Consider the following 19,949-nt stretch of genomic DNA (forward strand, 5'->3'; position numbering starts at 1 on the left):
CATATTCATTTCACAATGATCTTCCCAGAGAGGTTCCCAGATGTATTTCACAATGATATTGTGTGTCAGAAATATGTCTGGTTCTGCCTACCGTTGTACCCAAAACCAATAGAGACCTGAACGGTTTTCTCCATCTTTGTAGGATGCTGAGGCTGCAGCTCGCATACTGTTGGACCAGGGCCAGGTAACACTGTTTCTGAATAAATGACCGTGTGTATGTATGTGTCGTGTCTTGTGTCAGTGAAAGTATGTTTGTTCAACATATGTTTGTGTGTGTATGGTTTTATTTCTGTATGTGGAAGAATGTTCACTGTGTATATTTGAGTGTGTGTGTGTGTGTGTGTGTAGCTTAGTGTTATGGTAGTTTATGTGTGTAACTCTCTCTCCCTCCCTCTCAGGAACACAGTATTGAGACTCCACATGGTCTCCTCCACGTGACTCTCCATGGAACCTCCAACACACGCCGTCCCGCCATCCTGACCTTCCACGACGTGGGCCTGGACAGTGAGTCTCTCTCTCTCCTTCTATTACTCTGTCTTTACCTTTCATCTCTGCTTTGTTTCCCTTTCCTCAGTCATCCCATACAGCAATATGCCTTTTTTAATTTTGAGTTTCTCTTCAGTTCTGCGACTGCCCTTTCTTCAGTTTTTTTCTTTTTTATGGTGAATGATTTATGCTTTTCAAGTTCTGACTTTCACTTTTTCTTTCTCTATCGTTCCCATTCTCTTTCTCTCTCTCTGTATCTCTCTCTCTGCCAGGTAAAAGCTGCTTCTCTCCTCTGTTTAAGTTTGAGGAGATGCAGGAGATAGTGAAGAACTTTACCCTGGTCCACATCGATGCTCCTGGCCAAGAGGAGGGGGCCACTGCCTATCCTATGGGGTGTGTGTGTGTGTGTGTGTGTGTGTGTGTGTGTGTGTGTGTGTGTGTGTGTGTGTGTGTGTGTGTGTGTGTGTGTGTGTGTGTGTGTGTGTGTGTGTGTGTGTGTGTGTATTTAACTGTTCATATAAACATGTTCTCGCTCATGTGTCTTAGATACCAATATCCGTCCATGGAGCAAATTGCAGAGATGATCCCTGCTGTCCTGACATATTTCAAGTGAGTCAGACTTATTTCATCGTCATTACATAATACTTGCTTGTTTACTGTCTTGTCCACCACCAAAAAATGGATTACTTAGTATTCTCAAATGTCTACTGTCATTCACAACAGACGTGGTCACTAACAGAAACTCTGTCACTAAGTCGGTACTTTGTACTGAAATACAGATGTATATTACAGTCCAGACATGTCTATCCATGTTGTTACTATCAGAAACACTATCACTTAAGTCTGTACTCCCTGTTCTAGTTTCCGTACTGTCATCGGAATTGGAGTGGGATCTGGTTCTTACATTCTCTCCAGGTTCACAGTGAGTGTGTTCTTATCATGTTACTTCCCCCTGTATCAGTTCATACAGCTGCCCTGCCATAAATCACATTATAAACACGGTAGTTCGAGCACTGAATGCTGATTGGCTGAAAGACGTGGTATATCAGACCATATACAACAGGTATTACCAAAATGACTTTTTACTGCTTTAATTAAGTTGGTAACCAGTTTAAATTAGCAATAACAATAATAACAATAATAGCAATATTGCTTAAGTATACTATGCTGTTAGTTCTGTTATGTAGTCTCTTGGTACTAGTCTGTGCATTGAACTAACATGTGTTAGTGTAGTGGGGTAATATTTATCATATAACCATATTATATATACCCCATATTAGACCCATAATAAGACTAAGCAATTAATGGACAAAGTCTATTAGAACGTATATCGGACTCCATTTAACATTCTAGTAAACCCTCAAATGTGATCCGTAGTAAGGCTAAGCAATTAGCCCATTAAATGAATGATCTGACTCCATTAGATGAAGAGCAATAGGCCAGAGCCTAACGTTGAACCAGGTACAATCAGCTATTATGGGTTTAGCTGGCTAAGATCAAGGAATGGTCATGAGAAGTGAATATCAAATCAAGTACTATTTTAATAACTTTGTAAAATGAATGGATTCACATACAAGGCATAAAGCTTAAGTTACAAACCATTAACAAGCATTACGAGGCATTACTCTAGGCATGTAAACCCTATGTCTATGTGTAGTGAGAATTAGCATCAAACAATATTAAAAAATAATAATAATTTAAACACGAATGTGTTTGGTTGCTAAGTTGCTAAGTTATCTCCATGTTCTCCACCGACAGGTCATAAGAGCAATTGCAATTTCTAATTGATTTCTATTAGAGCAGAGGGTCTGCAAAATAAATGTGTTAAAGTGTGTTTAGACCCAATCAGGAAGTAGAGACTTGACTGTGTCGTTAAACATGGATGAAATGGTAGATGACTAAACCACTGTTTTGTCTTGAGAGACAGAGCTGTCAACAAAATGTATTTTAAACCTGACAAAATCACATTCAAAGATTAGTTTAAAGCTGTGCTATATTCAGCAGGTCGCCTTCTATCAGATGAGGATGACAGCAACATTCAGAATATAACGTGTGAGATCTAAAGCTCACCCGCTGCTTGTGTGAATCAAATATGATTTACGCAAGTTTGTAAGCCCAGTCTGAGCAGAGAGAACATAGTTTTGGTTGAGCCTGCCTTAGCAAAAGAGCAAATAGCATTAGCAAAATATTGCTATATAGTTATCTCCTCAGTGTATCCCAGTGCTTGCTTCTTTTTGTCAATTCATACAATTCAGCAGTCTAAACATACTATATATGAACTATTGCCGTGGAAATTCAGTACTGAGAAAGAATTGGTCATTTCTTCAAACAATCATCTTTATTTAATATCGATTAATTATTGCAATAATGAAACTGGTCGACCCCCGCCCCCTTTAGGTGCCTTTTGGCAAACTCCAAGCGAGCTGTCATGTGCCTTTTACTGAGGAGTGGCTTCCGTCTGGCCACTCTACCAGAAAGGCCTGATTGGTGAAGTACTGCAGAGATGGTTGTTCTCCCATCTCCACAGAGGAACTCTAGAGCTCTGTCAGAGTGACCATCCGGTTCTGGGTCAGCTCCGTGACCAAGGCCCATCTCCCCCGATTGCTCAGTTTGGTCGGGCGGCCAGATCTAGTCATTTTAATTATTAGATTTTATTTTATATAAGAACAGATTCTTATTTACAATGAAGGCCTTGGTGGTTCCAAACTTCTTCCATTTAAGAATGATGGAGCCACTGTGTTCTTGGGGACCTTCAATGCTGCACCTGATCTCAATTTTGGGTCTCATAGCAAATGGTATGAATACTTTTGTAAATAAGGTATTTCTGTGTATCTAAAAACCTGTTTTCGCTTTGTCGTTATGGGGTATTATGTGTAGATTGCAACAACAACAAAAAAAGATTGAATCCATGTAAGAATATGGCTGTAGTGTAACAAACTGTGGAAAAAGTCAAAGGGTCTGAATACTTTCCGAAAGCACTGTTAATACTGACAAATGTTTTACTCTCGCTTTTGTTCTCTCTCTCTCGCTTTCATTCTCTCTCTCTCTTTCATTCTCTCTCTCTCTCTCTCTCTCTCTGTCATTCTCTGTCTGTCTGTCTGTCTGTCTGTCTGTCTGCCTGCCTGCCTGCCTGTGTGTCTGTGTCTCTCTCTCTCTCTCTCTCTCTCTCTCTCTCTCTCTCTCTCTCAGATGGCCCATCCAGACTCAGTTGAAGGTCTGGTTCTCATCAACATGGACCCTGAGACCAGAGGGTGGATGGACTGGGCGGCCCAGAAGGTTACTGTCCATTTAATATGTTTAAAAATATATATTTTAAAGTCTTTTGTATTAAATAGTATCATTACTCAGAAGCCCAGAAGGTTCTTTTGTATTTATTATGGATCCCATTTGCAACTACACTTCCTGGGGTCCAGCAAAATAAAGGCAGTATATACCATTTTAAAAACATTACATTTCATTCACAGCACATTATGTGTGTGCCTTCAGGCCACTACTCACCACATATCTACAGTACTAAATCCGTGTGTGTGTGTGTATAGTGCGTATGTTATTGTGTGTGTGCATGTGTCTGTGCCTATGTTTGTGTTGCTTCACAGTCCCTACTGTTCCATGAGGTGTATTTTTATCTGTTTTTTTAAATCAAATTTTACTGCTTGCATCAGTTACTTGATGTGGAATAGAGTTTCATGTAGTCATGGCTCTTATGTAGTACTGCACGATCTCCCATAGGTAGGAATGACTTTTGCTTCCCTCCAGGCCTGAGGGTACACACTTTCTAGTAGGCTTAAATTGAAGCGCATGGCAAAAAGAAGTGGCAAAATTGTCTGCTATTATCCTCAGTAATTATATTGACCACCAAATCCCCTAGTTTCAGACTCCTAATCATCCTTACCCCTCTGAAGACTCCATACCACCTTCCACTCCAGTCAGAACTGAAGTGTTTTATCTCTGAACACTAAAAGTTGGTTTCTCCACGACTGTAGGATAAGGGGAACAGGAGGTGGTGGGTTCATAAATGTTCATATGTTCATGAATACTAGCAGCATTTCCATCAATTTGACTATTAGATCCAATATCAGTCCAAAATCTTATTCAAGTTCATCAAGTAGCGTTTAGAGGAGGAAAACAGCGAGTGGAATTGTATTCATGGTGGTGTTACTGTGCTGTATGATATTGACTAAGCTGTTATTACTTTTTCTTATCTGTCTGTCTGTCTGTCTGTCTGTCTGTCTGTCTGTCTGTCTGTCTGTCTGTCTGTCTGTCTGTCTGTCTGTCTGTCTGTCTCTAGATCACTACCCTGACCTCCTCCCTCACAGAGCAGATCCTGAGTCATCTCTTCAGCCAGGTTTGTGTGTGTGTGTGTATGCGTGTGTGTGTGTGTATGTGTGTGGTAAAAAAGACTGTGTGTGTTATTATAGACTGTAACCTGATGTTTTTTTTACTATTGAACTATCTATCTTTATCCTATAAAACACACAATATTTGACATAGTAAGGACATAAACTTGGCAAAAAAAGACTCTGTCTTTCAAAGATAATTCGTAAAAATCCAAATAACTTCACAGATCTTCATTGTAAAGGGTTTAAACACTGTTTCCCATGCTTGTTCAATGAACCATAAACAATTAATGAACATGCACCTGTGGAATGGTCGTTAAGACACTAACAGCTCACAGATGGTAGGCAATTAATGTCACAGTTATGGAAACTTAGGACACTAAAGAGGCCTTTCTACTGGCTCTGAAAAACACCAAAAGAAAGATGCCCAGGGTCCCTGCTCATCTGCGTGAACGTGCCTTAGGCATGCTGCAAGGAGGCATGAGGACTGCAGATGTGGCCAGGGCAATAAATTGCAATGTCCGTACTGCGAGACGCCTAAGACAACACTACAAGGAGACAGGACGGACAGCTGATCGTCCTCGCAGTGGCAGACCACGTGCAACAACACCTGCACAGGATCGGTACATCCGAACATCACACCTGCGGGACAGGTACAGGATGGCAACAACAACTGCCCGAGTTACACCAGGAACGCACAATCCCTCCATCAGTGCTCAGACTGTCCGCAATAGGGGCAGAGAGGCTGGACTCTCACAAACCCACCGTCGCTGGACCAGACAGGACTGGCAAAATGTGCTCTTCGCTGACGAGTCGCGGTTTTGTCTCAACAGGTATGATGGTCGGATTCGCATTTATCGTCAACGGACTGAGTTTGTTGTCATTTCAGGCAATCTCAACGCTGTGCGTTACAGGGAAGACATCCTCCTCCCTCATGTGGTACTCTTCCCGCAGGCTCATCCTGACATGACCCTCCAGCATGACAATGCCACCAGCCATACTGCTCGTTCTGTGCGTGATTTCCTGCAAGATAGGAATGTCAGTGTTCTGCCATGGCCAGCGAAGAGCCCGGATCTCAATCCCATTGAGCACGTCTGGGACCTGTTGGATCGGGGGGTGAGGGCTAGGGCCATTCCCCCCTGAAATGTCCGGGAACTTGCAGGTGCCTTGGTGGAAGAGTGGGGTAACATCTCACAGCAAGAACTGGCAAATCTGGTGCAGTCCATAAGGAGATGCACTGCAGTACTTAATGCAGCTGGTGGCCACACCAGATACTGACTGTTACTTTTGATTTTGACCCCCCCTTTGTTCAGGGAAACATTATTCAATTTCTGTTAGTCACATGTCTGTGGAACTTGTTCAGTTTATGTCTCAGTTGTTGAATCTTGTTATGTTCTTACAAATATTTACACATGTTAAGTTTGCTGAAAATAAACGCAGTTGACAGTGAGAGGACGTTTATTTTTTGCCTGAGTTTAGTAAGGACAATACTGTTGTGTAATTTGTGTCTTGGTTTATAGGAGGAGATGTCAGCAAATGCAGACCTGGTGAGGTCACACAGAGATCGCATCTCCAAAGCCCCAAACCTCATCAACATTGAGCTGTTCTGGAGAAGCTACAACAGGTACACACATACACAGTCCCATTCAAAATCCTATTTTCCCTAACCCCTAACCCGTGCTCTTTCCCTAACCTCAACCCAAAAACCTAACCTTAACCCTAAAACTAACCCTAGCTTCTAATCCTAACACTAATTCTAACCTTAACCCTAAACCCCCTAGAAATAGCATTTGACTGTGTGGGGACCAACAAAATGTCCCCAGTTGGTCAAATGTTTGTTTATTTACTGTTCTTGTGGGGACTTCTGGTCCCCACAAGAATACACACACACACACACACACAAACACACACAAAGCTACACTAGTGTAACCTCCCATTCCTCCTTTCCTCTCTTACAGCCGCAGGGATCTGATCATTGACCGTAACAGCAACTTCAAGTAAGTTTCTCACCCCTTAAATCAGCTGTGACAACAGTATGGAATATGTCTCTCACTCGATCTCTCTCTTTTTCTCTCTTGTTCTCTCTTGTTCTCTCTTGTTCTCTCTTTTTCTCTCTCTCTCTCTCAGGTGTCCCGTGATGCTGGTGGTTGGGGATCAGGCACCTCATGAGGAGGCTGCTGTAAGTCCTCTACATACGTTAGACCTCAGTATGTTCCTACAATTTAACCATCGAACACCGGTAATGTGAATGTCGTGGTATGATATAATAAATGTGTTATTCTGTTCTTGTCCACCAGGTGGAGTGCAACAGCAAACTGGACCCAACAACAACCTCATTCCTCAAGGTACTCAAGCTCTACTCATCCCTTTGGTCTGGCATAATAGCCTTGTTTTTACCTGCTGCTGACATGCATCGTTTGTCCTGATCTTGTCCACATTCTGATTGTGCCCACGTTTTCAGAAGTATGGTATTAAAATGTGTCTCATATCCGGCCACTGTCTGCATTGCCACCAGATTTCCTGGTCCCTCCCTATATGCGTTTATTTTTTTATTTTTTTACAGCTATTCTTTCAAAATAATATTGATTTTAAGACACATTGATGCCATAAGTCAAAGGTGCCACCTGTCAATGATTTTAGAAGGCAGAAAAATTATGATTTAAATAGTTTCACTGTCCATATCCGTCTACACTTGTAAGATATCCAGACACAATGCATGCCTGACTCCCCCGGAGGTGGTCAGGAAGATGGGATCACAATCGGATCACAATGTGTCTTTAATCGTCTACACCTGTCTGAAAATGTGGGCACAATCAGAATGAGGACAAGATCAGGACAACGGATGCAAGTTAGAACCAGGTATAAATGGGGCTTTAGTTGCTGCCACGTAGCTCTGGCATCGGTATCAGACCTCTCTGTCAATGCAATACATCCTAACCTTTCTGTCATCCTCTTCTTCCTCAGATGGCCGATGCTGGTGGTCTTCCCCAACTCACCCAGGTAACACATTTCACACTTAACTGTGTTACGATTCAGATACACCACACAATGTTTATCTATACATTACATATACATATCTTCTTCTACATTACCTATACATATGATGGATCTTATTGTCTGCTTACAGCCCAGCAAACTGACTGAGGCGTTCAAGTACTTCATTCAGGGGATGGGCTACAGTAAGTTCTCCTCAGTTTCTAATCTGTGGCAATGAGGAACTACTGTGACCTATTGTGCTACTTTCTCTCTATATCAATCTAATAACCTTCCCCTCTCTCCTCTCCTCTCTGTCCCCTCTCTCTTTTTTGCCATCTCCCCCCTCTCTCTCTCTCTTTTCCTCTCCATCTCACCCTCTTTCTCTCTCTTTTACCCTCTCCCTTTCTCTTTTACCTCCTCCCTTTCACTTTTACCTCCTCCCTCTCCCACAGTGGCATCGTCCATTATGACCCGTCTGTCTCGTTCGCGCACCGCCTCACTGTCTTCCTCCTACTCCATGGACGGGGAGCGTCAGCGTTCTCGTACCCTGTCTCAGAGCTCTCAGGGCGGGCAGATGCCCCCCAGCCCCTCCCATACCATGGAGGTGTCCTGCTGAAGAGAGAGAGAGAGGAGAGAGAGAGAGAGAGAGAGAGAGATGGATGGATGGAGAGCTGGAGAGCTAGAGGGATGGAGAGCTAGATGTATGGGTGGTGGGTGAGAGTGGGATGATAGCATTTGTCACTAACCCACTCCCACATCTCTTAAACCTGTCATTCCCCCAGACCAGCTAACAGAAAGAGACAGACAGACAGAGGGAGAGATATGCAAAAGTAGATATTGTAAAAGTAGAGGGACAGAGGGAAAATGAAAGACCGTTACTAAAACACTGTCCTCCCACAATTCATCTCATTCTAAAACACTGTCCTCCCACAATTCATCTCAACCTCATCTATTCATCTCTTTAGAGAAAGAGAGAGAGAGATCTTCACCTAGACAGCGAAGGATAGAGGGAATGGATAAATGAAAATAGGGAATGGAAGAAAGGGAGAATTTAGGAACAAGGGAATATAGAAAAAAGGGTAGCAAGGAAAGGGCATTTTAGGGGCGTAGGCCAGTCCTCTCTCCCTCCCTCTATTGGAAAGTCTGTCAGCCAATAGAGCCCTTTAACCTATGGAGTGGGAGGGGTCTGTGGTGACCTCACCGTAGTGTTAACCAATAGTAATAATTATGATAATGACAAATATGACTATGATATTAATGCTATTAATAATTATACTGACAATGATGTAATAGTAACGTTATAACAATGTTTCTCTTTAATTTTAAAGTTTGAAATATTATGAAATAGAAGAAAAGACTTTAGCAGAAATACTTATAATGAAAATGTGTGACTGTCAACTCCTTTAATCAATTTGTTATGATTTTTTTGTATTGTTGCTTTTTGTAACTTGCCTCAGTGAAAGGGTGAGGCTTCTCATTGGTCATGGGAACCTTAACCATAGCAACAGCCAATGAAAGTCTACTTCCTCCTCACTGTTGCCGGGTAGATCATGTCTTCCATTAGCCCTGTTCAAGTGACACATTTTTGTTCCCATGAGGGGATTGGGGTGGGCGGGTAAGAGGGGTGTGGTTGTTTGACTGTGTGGATCATCTGCTTGACTGATCTGATTTCAGCCAATGTGAATATAGACAGAATGTTTCCTTTTCTTTTGTATGCAAATATGGGTTTGTTGGGGTGTGTGTGTGTGTGTGTGCACATGTGTGTTTGTTATTAAGCTTTTGGGCAAAGATTAGCAGATGACGATGATGAGGATGGATGAAGAAGAGTGACATTGTTAACTCCTACACTAGTAAATCAGTAACAAGTGCTTCCAATGCTGCTGGCAGTCCCAGACTCGACCAGCAGGGGTCACTGTGTTTGTCCAATAGGCTTTATGACGACATACATACATACATGTACAGTACCTGCATGCTATGGAGTGAAGTTCCCCTCTAGGTACAGATCTAGGATACGCTTCCCCTCCACCAATCCTAACCTTAACCATTAGTGAAGAAAATGCTAAACTGACCCAAGATCAGCATCTATGGGGCAACTTCCCCCTATTCCAGCCTGCATATACCTCACTACTAACATACTTTAGTCTTCATCAAAGAGATAAGATAGCAAATACCTTGTTGAACAAGCACACTGTACATGTTGTGTGATAGCTAGATGTAGGCATTGCATAGCCCTATAGTGATGCACTGACCATGACTGACAGCTGAGCAAACCAATACCACGTCTGTCTGTTTGACTGTCAGCTGAGAGAACCAATAGCATGTCTCTCTGAAGTCAGGAGGTATGTGGAGTGGACAGTACTGGACTAGAGTATTGAGGTATCCATATAGAAAAGGGAGTGTGAAATAAGGCATTATTGTGTGACTCTTTGTGTGTTCCTGGGTGTTTGTGCGTGTTTGTGACTGTGTTTATGTGCCGTGCAAGTGTGTGTGCATTTGAAAGCTCTCATACGTTCTAAGCACAATTTAAGAGGTGAGATGAGTATAGGATAGAACCCATCCCCTGTCCCATTGGACCTTCTTATAAATCAACAATGAACCAGCCCCTACACTGCCAACTCCCTAACCCTACACCCTTACACTACACCCTAAACCTAGAGGGTGACTGTCCACACTCATCAAGTCATACTATACGAACCCTTCTTTGTATGATTGCCAGTTAGAACATTTAGAAGTGTTGTAGACTTGTCATATACTCAAAGTCAAAGCTAAAAACAGTTTTATACGATTGTTTTATAGGATTGTAATACACTTTCAGTGAAAACTGAATTTTAAATTGTTCATGTGATCTACATATAGTAAAAGGTCATAGACTAAAAGTACATTCATGTGAAGCTTAACACTGCCCTGATCCTAACCAATGGACTGAACACACTGTTATTTGACTCAATTACAGAATACACTTGGAGAGCTGTGTGTAGGTTTTCGAGTGTGTGAATGTGTGTGTGCGTGCAATGTGTGTGTTTGGTTTCCATAGTTCAGTGCAATCATTAATATGGCTTATATAACATTTAAAAATAATTACTTTGAATTTTACAAACCTGTTTGCTCGTTTCTTTCCGATTCTCTTTAGAGTTCCTCCCCCTTCCTGTCTTTTTATAGTAGTCTGGTTGGATGGTTGTTGATGAAGATACTGAGGATAGGTCGGATGAGAAGAGTATTGTGATGATGATGATGGGGGTGATGATGATGTTCCTAGATAAATTGGAATGTTATGTTAATGATATTTAGGCTCCTCCTAGTCTTGCATTGAGAATCAACCAATCTGGAATGGGAGCCTCGACTAACAAAGGGGAAATGGGTGGAGCCTAATAGTTTACCAATAAAGGGAGAAGGGGGAGCTTACTGTTTGAATTGACAGTGGGCGGGGCTGTGTGAATGTACACTTGTCCATTTCTTCTTTTTGTTTTTACTTCAATCATACTCTTATTTTCCTATTTTGTTGTTGACCATTTCGTTTTATTAAGTGAAGTGTTAGTTTACCGTGTGCTCACAAGTTAGACAACAGTGTGTTAGTTCTTGTGTAACTTTTTTAGCAACAGCACTAAACAAAAGGGAGAATAATATAAATGATTAACAAAAATTTTAAAAAATAACAGAACACAATCAAATGTACTTGTGTGGCTAATTTGTCTGTGTAATAAAATGAACAACCTAAAACATTACTGAGTAGTAATAAAAGACAAGAAGAAATCTTGACTATGTTCTTTTCTTTATTAGTCCAATTTGTGATATTCAAAATGACATTGGAGTGAGTTTACATCAGAGAGGAGATTGGAGTGAGTTTACATCAGAGAGGAGATTGGAGTGAGTTTACATCAGAGAGGACATTGGAGTGAGTTTACATCAGAGAGGAGATTGGAGTGAGTTTACATCAGAGAGGACATTGGAGTGAGTTTACATCAGAGAGGACATTGGAGTGAGTTTACATCAGAGAGGAGATTGGAGTGAGTTTACATCAGAGAGGACATTGGAGTGAGTTTACATCAGAGAGGAGATTGGAGTGAGTTTACATCAGAGAGGACATTGGAGTGAGTTTACATCAGAGAGGACATTGGAGTGAGTTTACATCAGAGAGGACATTGGAGTGAGTTTACATCAGAGAGGACATTGGAGTGAGTTTACATCAGAGAGGACATTTGGAATTGCTTGTACAAACGTGTATGAAAGCCTACACACAATAGACAATGTTTTTGTTTGAGAACGACATCAACCAATCAGGTGTCTTCTGCTGTACTTATCCATACACTTATGTTGCTGTGGTTCCCCTCGTTGCTGACCGACACAAATCCCACCACACGCTGCATTTTACTAGAGAACAACAGTACTTCCTGGCATAGCAAGAGAAACCCAACTCCTCTCTCTGTATAACCTGTTATCAGTTTAGGTTCCAGCTTGTATGGCTCCCTGGGCCAAAAAGCACCATTCAAATAAATCACATTTTATTGGTCACATACACATGGTTAGCAGTCGTTATTGCGAGTGTAGCGAAATGTGTATTTAGTTCGACAGTGCAGAATCTAACAAGTATCTAAAATTAAACTATCTTATACACACACACACACACAAGTATAAAGGTATGAATAAGAATATGTACATATAAATATATGGATGAGTGATGGCCGTGCGGCATAGGCAAGATGCAGTAGATGGTATAGAGTACAGTATATACATATGAGGTGAGTAATGTAGGGTATGTAATCATTACATAAAGTGCCATTGTTTAAAGTGACTAGTGATACATTTATTACATCCAATTATTCATTATTAAAGTGGCTAGAGATTTGAGTCAGTAGGTTGGCAGCAGCCACTCAATGTTAGTGATGGCTGTTTAACAGTCTGATGGCCTTGAGATAGAAGCTGTTTTTCAGTCTCTCAGTCCCAGCTTTGATGCACCTGTACTGACCTCGCCTTCTGGATGATAGTGGGGTGAACAGGCAGTGGCTCGGGTGGCTGTTGTCCTTGATTATCTTTTTGGCCTTCCTGTGACATCGGGTGATGTAGATATCCTGGAGGGCAGGTAGTTTGCCCCCGGTGATGCGTTGTGCAGACCTCACTACCCTCTGGAGAGCCTTGCGGTTGTGGGCGGAGCAGTTGCCGTACCAGGGGGTGATACAGCCCGACAGGATGCTCTCGATTGTGCATCTGTAAAAGTTTGAGAGTGTTTTCGGTGACGAGCCAAATTTCTTCAGCCTCCTGAGGTTGAAGAGGCACTATCTACGATCATCTCCTTTGTTTTGTTGACGTGGAGTGTGAGGTTATTTTCCTGACACCACACTCCGAGAGCCCTCACCTCACTACCGCTGTAGTGTCGTCTGGTTTGGGTAAGTGAAAAGGAGCAGGTGTGTCTTCAGATTAGCGACTGATTGGTGACAGATTGGTGACTGATTGGCGGCACCTGTGAATAGGGCAGAAGGAAAGAAAATACACACACAGGATACCTGTGAATAGGGCAGAAGGAAAGAAAATACACACACAGGATACATACACAGGATACCTGTATCCGTAACAGTGGACCTATTGGGGCGGCAGGCAAATTGGAGTGGGTCTAGGGTGTCCGGTAGGGTGGAGGTGATATTATCCATGACTGGTCTCTCAAAGCACTTCATGATTACAGGAGTGAATGCTATGGGGCCATAGTCGTTTAGCTCAGTTACCTTAGCTTTCTTGGGGACAGGAACAATGGTGGCCCTCTTGAAGCATGTGGGGACAGCAGACTGGGATAGGGATTGATTGAATATGTCCATAAACACACCAGCCAGCTGGTCTGCGCATGCTCTGAGGACGCGGCTAGGGATGCCGTCTGGCTAGGGATATACACGGCTGTGATTATAATCTAAGATAATTTTTGGTAGATAATGCGGTCGGCATTTGATTGTAAGGAATTCTAGGTCAGGTGAACAAAAGGACTTGTTATGATTACACCACGAGTCGTTAATCGTAAGGCATACAACCCCACCCCGTTAGTACACATTCTGTACACATTCTGTACTGACTGTAATTTTTATTCACCCCAAAAGACTAAATATATTACAAAATATCTGCATAATATAGATGTCTTTTAAGTTAACCTACAGCATTGGAAATTCCCCTTACTGAGCTCAGGACCTAGTTAGGTTGTAATCGTTTTGCTACACACGTTATCATGATGAAACTGTGTGAAAAATCATGTAGGAGGTAAGAACCAACAAGTACTACACCTTAAATAGACACATTCAATTATCAATACAAATGTGTTAAAATATCTTTGTGTTTAGTCTTAAACATGGTTATATGGGGGGGCAGTTAGCCTAGTGGTTAGCGCGTTGGACTAGTAACCGGAAGGTTGCAAGATCGAATCCCCGAGCTGACAAGATATGTCGTTTTGCCCCTGAACAAGGCAGTTAACCCACTGTTCCTAGGCCGTCAATGAAAATAAGAATTTGTTCTTAACTGACTTGCCTAGTTAAATAAAGGTAAGTAATATCATTTAATTTCCAGGCACTTGACAATGCAGAATATATAGACCTATAATTAACAATACAAATCTGTAGAGAGGGTTTTATAACCGGGTAACTTTCCCCAAATTCCCAGATATTCCAGAACTCCTGGTTGGAAGATGCTACATTTCCTCCTTATTCCTGCTTATTCTGGGAATTAAAACCAGGATTCTGGAAAACCTGGGACTTTTTTTTTAAATTACCAGATTTTTGCAACCCTAACAATACATGAAACCTTTAACCTTTACAATCATTTACTCAGGTTTGTTTATAAGACATTCATAACATTGGTATAGGCATTATAGAAATACTTATTGTATTGTTGGTCACTTGAAGATGGAGCATTTGTTGTTTTCATATTGTTCTACTCTGCCGGTGAGCGTACACCTGTAAAAATAAAACCACCACTACAACAGCCACTACTACAACCTCCATCTCTCCTACTACAACCTCCATCTCTCCTACTACAACCTCCATCTCTCCTACTACAACCTCCATCTCTCCTACTACAACCTCCATCTCTCCTACTACAATCTCCAACTCTCCTACTACAACCTCCAACTCTCCTACTACAACCTCCATCTCTCCTACTACAACCTCCATCTCTCCTACTACAACCTCCATCTCTCCTACTACAATCTCCAACTCTCCTACTACAACCTCCAACTCTCCTACTACAACCTCCAACTCTCCTACTGCAACCTCCATCTCTCCTACTACAACCTTCATCTCTCCTACTACAACCTCCATCTCTCCTACTACAACCTCCATCTCTCCTACTACAACCTTCATCTCTCCTACTACAACCTCCATCTCTCCTACTACAACCTCCATTTCTCCTACTACAACCTCCATCTCCACTACTACAACCTCCATCTCCACTACTACAACCTCCATCTCCACTACAACAACCTCCATCTCTCCTACTACAACCTCCACTTCAATTACAAGCGAGATTAAAACCATGGGTACGGAAATTGCTTTACACAAAACTCAAAGATGTCACCTAAATTGTTTCAACAACCACACCATTTACCACCACTACAGCAACAGTATGTCTATATCTATAGAAACAGTTACTACATTCATATCTGTAACTACAGCAGCAAGTACAAACACCATCTCTCCATTTTCAACCACGTCTGATGAGACAACCACCACAGAGGATACAGCTGCACATGTAAATGCAACGGCCAACTGAAGAGTTACAACTTCCCATGTTGTGACACTCATATCAACAGCTACAACAAGAGCAACGACTGAATCTGGTGTAACAACCACAGCTGTCACTATGGCAACAACAAACACTATTCCTCTAACAACATTCAAAACTGGTCATTTATTTACATGGTCAGTATATACTACGATCAAGACTACATCTACTGGTAGGAGTACCACTTTATCAACTACCAACGTCTCAAAGACAACAGCCGTAACTAGTACTATAATGATGGAGCAGAGATGATACTCAACTCCTTCTCCAGTCTCCAAGAATCTCAACTTACTCTCACTGGTGAGGGGTTGTTGACAGCTTGACAACTTATAAATTATCTCACTCTATCGCTCTCTCTCTCACACACTATCTCTCTCTCTCTGCTATTGGGATAAACCATAGTATATTGTGGACTACACTGTGATCAACATTTGGCATCGAAGGAGAAACACACCTCTCCAGCAGAAACAAACTAAACGTACTCTATATATTCACACTCAGAAACAAATGTTACACATATTTCAGTTAAAGTAGATGTTCAATCAACTGTGCATCATACAGATGTGTTAGGCACCACAGCATTGACAAATGAGAGCAGTTTGTTCAATCAAGAAGAAACGGGCCAGCAATAATTCCTTCTTTTACCCTGTAGGTCTGTCTTAATATGTTTTAATGCAGAATGACCATTATTAGGCAAATAATGGGGGCCTCAAGGAGAATGATCTGGTGTGTTAGAAATGCCAGATCTGATTTCAGTCCCAGTGAGTCCCTGGTCTCTTTCTGATGCTCACATCTATCATGTCTCAGTGTATGACCTGATTGTTTTCAGTTTTTAAAAGCTTCTAAGCAATCTGACAGCTTGTCAAATTCTCCTGTCATTTCTTTAAAGTCATTTATACTATTCTGACACATCTCAGCTGATGTTCTGATATTGTAAACAAACTCTCTTTCAAGAGCATCATCCTTAGGTATCCTGAAGATGGCCATGAACATGTCAAAAATACGGTAGATGGTAACTAACACCACGTTCAATTCTTCTTCTCGACGCACAATTATGTCACTCAGTTCAGCCACTCTCTCAAGCAGACAGATGACTTCTTCTGCTCTACTTAGACCTCCAGCTACCGTCATGGATGCACTGGAGGACATTCCCTCTAATGCTTTAATATTTACTTTGATTTGTTTCAGGAATTCAACAGTTTGTTGAATACTATCTTGGAATTCTTATACACCTTTCTTAACATCGTCAATGTTGATTAAGAACGAAAATGATCTCCACCAGCTGCAACCAACACAGATCCAACAAGCAGGGCCACACCTCCTGTAAAGGGGGCTAGACATACTGCCACTAAGCCACTTATCCCAATTCCAATCCCAGGCTTCCTGACTGTAGAAGCATTCTCCTGAATATTTTCAACATCACCGGCTGTCGTTTTAAACTCATCTGCTATTTTTATAAATATTTTGTTGTTGTTGAGTTTCTTGAATGATGTTATGCTGTCATTGAGTTTTCGTTGATCATCAGATAGTGAAAAACAGAAGATGTAGTCAGACAGTGTCATCCAGAGGAAAAACATAAACCCACAATCAATACGTTTGAGTTCTTGAACTTGAAGCCTACATTAACATGCACCATATGTTTAATGTTAAGCAACTTTTAACATCTCAGGTAGTGTTGAAAAACATTTTAATTTAACTAGGCCTCTGCCTACACATTATACAGAATTACACTTAATCATGTATTTAAATAGAAAAATAGTTTATTTTCTTCATAGTCCATTTTTTTAAAGTAAATAAATATGACTTATTAAGAGGTGGGCGGGGGGGGGGTTCTCCATGCTCCATCTCCTTGCACCAGTTGCCATATCTGACTTTGCTAAGTTGTGTTCCTGTAAGACGGTTCACCAGAGAGAAGCTGCAGCTCTTAGTTGTGTTCTGGAGAGAGAGGAAACAGATAGAACACAAGGACGTTGGAACCTACACCAGTAGTGGTGAAAAGTTGTTGAGAACTATTGCTCAGTGATAAAGCTATTAATCCCACAGCGAGACATTGTGGAGGTGTGTGTTTTAATGTCTATTGATTACAGTTAGATATCAATGACCCCTTTATCTAAGGATTAAGCAGCTAAATATCAACTTTTAGTTCCGCACTACGCCTGTGGTCCTGGAAGTGAAAGTAATTTGATCAGGGTGAAATGTCATAGAATCAGTACTTGTTTTCAAAAGTACAGTCAAACATGTTTAGGCACATACATGTTAACTGTGAGTATTGTAATTATATGTTACAGATTAATAATGAACTAGTCTGCTTAATACATTTCTTAGATTTTGGCTCACTAAAGGTATCTAACTAGCACAGTCAACTCAGCTAAGAGCGACTCTCCCCTCCCACTCTACCACCAATACTGTAGTACCACTTAACACCAAAGAGCAGGGCACATAGTATTCCTTGCTTCCTTGTAATTAACCTGATAGTATTTTTTAATTATCCTGTCATTGTTCTAAAGTCAAGGGATGGATCTTGATTCGAATTACGACCCTGCCTCACACAGGAAGCGGCGCAGGTCCTAATCCAGGCACTTGTCATCTCCCGTCTGGATTACTGCAACTCGCTGTTGGCTGGGCTCCCTGCCTGTGCCATTAAACCCCTACAACTCATCCAGAACGCCGCAGCCCGTCTGGTGTTCAACCTTCCCAAGTTCTCTCACGTCAGCCCGCTCCTCCGCTCTCTCCACTGGCTTCCAGTTGAAGCTCGCATCCGCTACAAGACCATGGTGATTGCCAACGGAGCTGTGAAGGGAACGGCACCTCCATACCTTCAGGCTCTGATCAGGCCCTACACCCAAACAAGGGCACTGCGTTCATCCACCTCTGGCCTGCTGGCCCCCCTACCTCTGAGGAAGCACAGTTCCCACTCAGCCCAGTCAAAACTGTTCGCTGCTCTGGCACCCCAATGGTGGAACAAGCTCCCTCACGACGCCAGGACAGCGGAGTCAATCACCACCTTCCGGAGACACCTGAAACCCCACCTCTTTAAGGAATACCTAGGATAGGATAAAGTAATCCTTCTAACCCCCCCCTTAAAAGATTTAGATGCACTATTGTAAAGTGGTTGTTCAACTGGATATCATAAGGTGAATGCACCAATTTGTAAGTTGCTCTGGATAAGAGCGTCTGCTAAATGACTTAAATGTAAATGTAATGTAAATGAATTATGTAATAATGTAAAGAAAACTGGGTAGACTGTGGCCTGGCACAAAAACTTTAGGATATTGGCACACACACACACACACACACACACACACACACACAGGATATGAATATGCATATATAAGTACTGTCCATATAGATCCCTAAAACTGACTCGATTGCAAATAGTAAAAGTCTCAAATGAACAGACTATACATACATTCACCTCAACAGCACCAATCATAAACTTCTGTCTAAACATACTCAGCTGAATTACTGCAGGTCTGGTGGTAGTAGAACATCTAGAGGTGATGATGGTTGAGGTTTGTCTGAGAGAAACTGAAGTCTACTGTATGGGAAAGAATGAACCTTTATGAATGATTGTGTATAGAAGGTGTGTCCTGTAGCATTGTGTGTTGACCAGCTGTACTGAAAGTCATTTTAGGCACCCACTGTATGCACAAACATCAGAGTGGAAACTGAATTCTTGTTTTTGAGCATCCCTTCTGTTATTTTATCATTTGCTGTATTTCCACCAAGTAATAAAAAAAGCATTTATCAAGACAAATACATTTCGTTGGTGTTTTTTTTTTCCATGTGTATTTTTGTGTGACTTGGTGTTAGTTTTACTTCAAAGTACACTGAGCATATCAAACTTTTGGAACACCTTCCTAATATTGAGTTGCATACCACCCCCCCACTTTGCTCTCAGAACAGCCTCAATTCGTTGGTGCATGGACTCTACAAGCATTCCACAGGGATGTTAGCCCATGTTGACTCCAATGCTTCCTACAGTTGTGTGAAGTTGGCTGAATGTCCTTTGGGAGGTGGACCATTATTGATACGCACAGAAAACTGTTGGGCGTGAAAAACCCAGCAGCTTTGCAGTTCTTGACACAAACCGGTGCGCCTGGCACCTACTACCATACACCATTCAAAGACACTTAAATATTTTGTCTAGCCTATTCACCCTCTGAATGGCACACCTACATAATTAGTGTCTCAATTATCTCAAGGCTTAAAAATCCTCTTTAACCTGTCTCCTTCACTTCATCTACACTGATTGAAGTGGATTTAACAAGTGACATCTATAAACTATTATAGCTTTCACCTGGTCAGTCTATGTAATGGAAAGAGCAGTCATCCTTAATGTTTCGTATTGTAATGTGGGGCGGGACTGGAGAGTGACTTGTACAATAGTCACATCTTTTG

The 19,949-nt window shown here is 41.7% G+C and overlaps 1 protein-coding gene across 1 annotated transcript in view; it reads left to right on the forward strand.

Annotated features, from left to right (window-relative positions):
• Positions 1–11,549, forward strand: part of ndrg2 (NDRG family member 2) — a 37,882-nt gene extending 26,333 nt beyond the window's left edge. Inside the window, exons 3-16 of the mRNA XM_014156516.2 lie at positions 143–184; positions 399–504; positions 759–879; positions 1,033–1,095; positions 1,348–1,408; positions 3,676–3,762; positions 4,775–4,831; positions 6,344–6,447; positions 6,782–6,820; positions 6,951–7,002; positions 7,121–7,168; positions 7,788–7,823; positions 7,951–8,002; positions 8,252–11,549. Coding sequence (XP_014011991.1) covers positions 143–184; positions 399–504; positions 759–879; positions 1,033–1,095; positions 1,348–1,408; positions 3,676–3,762; positions 4,775–4,831; positions 6,344–6,447; positions 6,782–6,820; positions 6,951–7,002; positions 7,121–7,168; positions 7,788–7,823; positions 7,951–8,002; positions 8,252–8,415 — 1,032 coding nt within the window. The 3' untranslated portion in view covers positions 8,416–11,549. The remainder of the gene's footprint in view (positions 1–142; positions 185–398; positions 505–758; positions 880–1,032; positions 1,096–1,347; positions 1,409–3,675; positions 3,763–4,774; positions 4,832–6,343; positions 6,448–6,781; positions 6,821–6,950; positions 7,003–7,120; positions 7,169–7,787; positions 7,824–7,950; positions 8,003–8,251) is intronic.
• Positions 11,550–19,949: the final 8,400 nt, after the last annotated feature.

The sequence above is a fragment of the Salmo salar genome, chromosome ssa18 (assembly GCF_905237065.1).
Source record: "Salmo salar chromosome ssa18, Ssal_v3.1, whole genome shotgun sequence".
Taxonomy (NCBI): Eukaryota; Metazoa; Chordata; class Actinopteri; order Salmoniformes; family Salmonidae; genus Salmo; species Salmo salar.